The sequence below is a fragment of the Diaphorina citri genome, unplaced genomic scaffold, assembly GCF_000475195.1.
Source record: "Diaphorina citri unplaced genomic scaffold, Diaci psyllid genome assembly version 1.1 scaffold2315, whole genome shotgun sequence".
In the NCBI taxonomy this organism is placed as follows: domain Eukaryota; kingdom Metazoa; phylum Arthropoda; class Insecta; order Hemiptera; family Psyllidae; genus Diaphorina; species Diaphorina citri.
The window spans coordinates 1-5,665 of NW_007379739.1; the positions used below are offsets into that span (position 1 = coordinate 1).

General features: G+C 34.3%; 1 protein-coding gene across 1 annotated transcript; it reads left to right on the plus strand.

Annotated features, from left to right (window-relative positions):
- The first annotated feature begins 66 nt into the window (after nucleotides 1–66).
- On the plus strand, nucleotides 67–5,213 carry LOC113471339. The gene is made up of 6 exons (XM_026830425.1): nucleotides 67–375; nucleotides 1,459–1,585; nucleotides 2,013–2,178; nucleotides 2,555–2,695; nucleotides 4,555–4,728; nucleotides 5,079–5,213. Exons 1-6 carry the CDS (start codon nucleotides 105–107, stop codon nucleotides 5,211–5,213), a joined length of 1,014 nt encoding a protein of 337 aa, XP_026686226.1. The 5' UTR covers nucleotides 67–104.
- Nucleotides 5,214–5,665: the final 452 nt, after the last annotated feature.

Here is a 5,665-nt window from a genome sequence, read left to right on the forward strand (position 1 = left end):
CATCTCTTTTCAAAAAAAAAAAAAAAAAAACTTAACCATAGGCGATTCTTTTACTGTCGAAACAATTTGATCAAACTTTCTTCCAGTTGAAAAGAGAGAATGCCATGCTCAAATCTCACCTGGACAGTCCCACCGAAGGTCTCTCCTCGCTCAAAGAAAAACTCACCCGGAGTCACCAGAAACGCACGGCCCTCAAGCGCAAGTACAAGGCACTCTGCCACATCCACAAGTCAAGCCTGATTGAATTGTATAACTTGGCTGTGCAAGAGAGCAATGGATTAAGGAATGATATCAGCCTATTGAACAATGTCATTCATAAGTTGAATGAAGAGCTGAGCAGATATGAAAATAGAAATAGCCCAGGGGTGGCCAGAGGTAAAGAGCAATCTGAAATTTTCGGCGTGAACGATCTGGTATTCCAGAGTTAAAGCACATTACAGAGAAAAAAAATCAATAATAATAATAATAATAATAATAATAATAATAATAATAATAATAATAATAATAATAATAATAATAATAATAATAATAATAATAATAATAATAATAATAATAATAATAATAATAATAATAATAATAATAATAATAATAATAATAATAATAATAATAATAATAATAATAATAATAATAATAATAATAATAATAATAATAATAATAATAATAATAATAATAATAATAATAATAATAATAATAATAATAATAATAATAATAATAATAATAATAATAAAGCGTAATGATAATTAGTGTCACTAGTAGGCCTAGAAGAAAAGGAGGTTAAAACTGATAATGAAGGGGTCACTTACCTTTGTACCGGTGTGGAGGGGACTGGCCTATGTCCGGCCCTGGATTCCGCCTCCTTAATCATTCCTCTGAGCGTTTCCAATTGACCAGGCACCAGATCAGTACAGGGGACTTCCAGCTGTCTGTGAATCAGGACGAGAAATAAAGATCATTGAATTATAAAGGAATTTTGATTGTGTTAGGCATACATGCTTGTCACAAATGTCGTTCCCTGTTTAATATACATACCTACTACGCTAAATTTTATGACTTGACTTGGACTCGAACCACGTTCCTAAAGATTCAAAGTCACCGTTCTAACCACTGCACCACTGAGTTTGAGATCAAATTATAAAGGATTATTATCACAGTTTTATAAAGGACGGGTGAGCCAGCCTAGTTAGCTTGGAGGGTAGCGCGTCTGCCTTGTAAGCGCTAGGCCGCGGGTTCGATTGCGCCCCGGGCGTATTTTATCCTGAACGGATAAGGTTCGTTCTCGGAACGGCTGGCTCTCTCCTTTCCCTCCTATCCTGTCTTCCTTCTCTCTTTGATTTCGGGACGATAAGACCTTAGCAGTTACAGGTCCCTCTGTCAAACCTTTTAAAAATAATAATAATAAAAAATACGTAGGTATGTGCTTACCTACTTAGTGCCTATTTTCTTTTTCTGCTATTTCAGAGCCACCAACTCAAGCTACGGACGTTAAAGTTACCAAGCTAACCAGTCTGAAGGAGCTGCACATATTTGAACCCCTTATGAGATCCTATGAAGCTCTCCTTGTAGACAGAACTGCTCTTATAGATAAGTAAGGTTTAATACGATATGTTGATGAGCATCCCCCTTATTTTTTTATTATTAGGTGTTATTTTTTTTTCTAATGTTTACGTTTGTTCCAATGAACTTTGATAAAATCGGTAAAAATGATCTACATTTGTTATTTAGATTTTGGGCCAGATTAGGCCTTCAGGGATCTTGAAAAGGCACTAAAAAAAAAAAAAAAAAAAAAAAAAACTGGTGCCTCTCTCCTTGATAGCGGCGCCGAACGCTTTTTTACAAAAAAAAAAAAAAAAAAAAAAAAACAAACAAAACAAAAAAAAAAAACAAAAAATCTTCAAATGTGTTTTTTTTTTGACAAAATTTGGCAAAAAACACAGAAAATTTTTCGCGAACTTATTTGAGTTCTACAGTTATTAAATAAATAATAAACCACTGAAATTTCTTGTCGTAACCAGGTACAGAAGAGACCAAACCCTCTTGCGGAATCAAAACAAATCCCTGGAAGTAGAAAATCATGAACTCAGGAAAACCCTGGCAGAATTTGAATCTAGTGTGGCGGTGAATAATCATAAGATCGAGAGTCTTATTATAAACAAGGACCTTCTGGCGGAACAAAATGAGGTAATGGAAAGTAAAATTTTACCCAACAAACTTTTTCTTTGCCTTTTCCCATGTTCAGATAGGGTCGGCGTTTGTCGTCAGCTCTCAATTAGCTTTAGAGTGATCGCTTTCAGGCCAACTGGTTTTGGCTAAACGAAATTTTCCGAGTGGATGCCCTTTGCACTCAACCTTCGCTATATCATAGTATACGGAAATTTGGACTAGTCTACTCTCTGTTTATAATCCCTCAGCCAGACTTTTATTCAACAAAAACTTTCTATTAAATCTGCTCAAAAATGCATGATTTTAATTACCTAAGAGTTTAATTTCTTGTTAAGCTTACCACCAACCACCAACACTTTTCAGCCTTTTATTTTTATTATTTTTTTTTTTTTAGGTTCTAATTCACAAAGTCAACCTGTTCAACACCACTCTCAATCTACTCCTGTCCAAATATGAAACACTGGAAATCAAAAACCTTCAAAACGATTCTCCACTTTTTACTCCCCGTGCTGAAAATACTGGCAAACCGTACGACGTGACATGTTTTATTGTTTTTCACTTTCCCTATCCTATAGAAAGGAATGTAATAGGGTGAAAATTTTTTTCGGCAGGTGAAGTAAAAAAATGAGAACTGCAGAGTCGTTCGTGAAATAAGGCCCTAGGAATTTCTCCAATTACTATTCCATAAACTACATAACCATCAGGTAACATTAAAATAATGAAAAAAACTTACAACTAACATAATCCCTTGTTTATCCTACCCGAATAGGACTGAAAAGTCCCTTTATCCCGGCAGTCTAAACAAGGTCTTATATTTGAATGGTATTGAAATACTTACATCTTACATTAGAGGGGGTAAATCGTTGTTTTAGCTTTAGCTTTTTAACAATTTTAAATATTATTTTATTTTTCTTCTCCTTCTTTTTCTTTTCTTTAAATGACGTTGTACAATTGTATTCATTGAAATGTATTTTTAATGTCATATTATGTACAATAAAAATAAATTGAATTGAATTGAGCTTTTGTCAAATGGTGGTGGCAGAATACAGAAAAGATAATTTTTGTATCTGCCATACACCGGGGTGATGGTCTCTAGCCATTGATTGGCTCGTCCTGGACCGCAGTCAACCATCGTGAGGACTTGTGCTTGTTCTTTAAAAGCAGAGAGAACCCTTTGAAAAACTGTCAGCTGGTTAGGGTTTGACTGCTCTGATCTCTATTTATAATCCCACAGCAAGACACTGGTCTGCTCCCTGTTTAATGTCACCTAGCCATTCCATAAAGGTTCAAAAGTTCAATTGACAAAAAAAAAAAAAAAACATTGTTTATCTATAGATAACAACACTGGCCACTGCTCATTTGTGACATCTCCTTTTAGTAGTAATTTTCCATTGACATGACTTCTGAACAAGTACCTACTGAACTGTTTTATTCATTAAAACAAATGAGGCATTTGTATTAAGGGGTGTTAGTATTGTGTCAAAATAATGAATAAGAAGTAATTTGTCCTGGTTTTGAACGAGCTGAGTTTGCAACCTGTACTACTACCACAGAGCTGACAAATCTTGAACTCTGCTGGGAAATGAACCCAGGATCTCTAGAATGTAAGACTAATGTGATACACACTTGGCCACAGTGGTTTCTGAATGACCCTTCTTTTTCTATCTAAATGACCTTTTGAAAGGCTTTGTTAAGATTTCCAGGTATTAGATTTTTTAAAAACGTTCATGAAAAATACTCACCAATTCAAACGTGTCAAATATCAGAAAAACCTTCTAATTTCCTCCATTTCCTTTGAAAAAGTCACAAAAAACCACTGAAAACGACCTACAACTTTGGTCCAAATTTGAATCCATTTTAAATTTTCAAAATTTCCCGGGTTCGCAATGTTTACAAATTCGTTTCGATGAATCGAAACGTTCGACGATTTGATTGGTCGATTTCTTATCACCGTTGTCATGGCAACAAGGGGAAAGAAAATAAACAAAAGGGCGCGGTAAATTTTGAAATCGTGAAAATTGAACTTTTTGCAGTTTTTTGACTTTTGGTTGCAATTTTTCAGTTTTTTCTTGAAGTTTGGTGAAAAAATGAGTTCCAGGTATAAAAAAGGGTTGGTTTTATTTTCTCCATGGTTCAAATTTATTTTTATAATTACCCATCACTCCCTGAAGTCTAAATAAACTGAAATTCTTTTATCACAAAACTAAAATTTTCCAATCCTGTTTTCTATTCCAGTTAAAGCTGCCAGAGAGATCTACATGCATCACTCAGAACCCCATTGTGGCATTTATTGATATCAGATTTTGAAACAAAAATCAACTCCAGTTGATTCAAATATTCAAAATGATTTCCTCCCAATTTCAAATCAAAAAGAGACGGTCTTTTGTTCACAAGTCTGGAAAGGGTCACAAAAGAAATCTGGTGAAATTGAACGGTTCAGCCAGGGACCTCGGAGAGAATCAAGATGAGCCATTACATGGTGGAGTGGATCAGGACATCGGTAGAGAAAAGAGTAACACTCCAAGCTTGAAGGTGTGTAAGAAATGGCTCATTGGAGAGCTGAAAAGGGTAGGTATAAAAAGAAAAGTATGTGTCTGAAAAAGCTTCTTTGTCTGAAGAAATGTGCCATACACAAGACTTGTATTTTTCTTTTTGATATTTGACAGTTTTCTCTTGATTTTTTTTTTTTTTTTTTTTTTAAATACACTTACAACAAAAGCATTTACAAGAGAAACTGCAAGGAAACAAACAAGGACATCTACAAAAGCAAATACTAGTACAATCATACCCAACACAACTGCCAGCACACTCACAACACCAACAGCAACAACAAGGTTATCAATCAAAACAACAACCATACCAAAAAGAACAGCAATCACTCTTACAAAAGCAACCAGAAAAACTAAAACATAATCAAGTCCAAGAACAGCAACCGCAACGCCAACAACAAATACCAAAAGACAATCAACATCTGGAAGGAAATCAAAAACAAATTCAGCAACTATTACAAGGAAAAGTCACTGGATTCAAGAAACTTGATCAAATACAGGTGAAACTAAGAAAAGATCATGAACAACTAGAAGGAAATGATCCAAAACAACAAGGATATACGAAAAGACAAGAAGAAATGGAAACGAAACAACAAGGATATTTGAAAAGGCAAGAAGAGTTCAAAGACCATCAACAAGTTCAACAAAATGTACAAAAATTGGAACACAAACGATTTTATTTTCAACAACCGAAAGAAAAACAACCATCAAAGGATCACCAAGTTAAACATCAACAAATGGAAACAAAGCAATATGGATTTCTAAAAAGACAAGAAGAATTAAAAGAACATCTTCCAAACCAACAAAATGTAAAAGTAATGGAAGAGAAAAGATTTTATTTTCAACAACCAAGAGATGGAGAAACATTTAAAGAAGACGAACAAAAAAGGCAGCAGGAACAACAACAACAACAACATCAACAACAACCTTTAAAATCAAAAGATTCTCATCAAAGT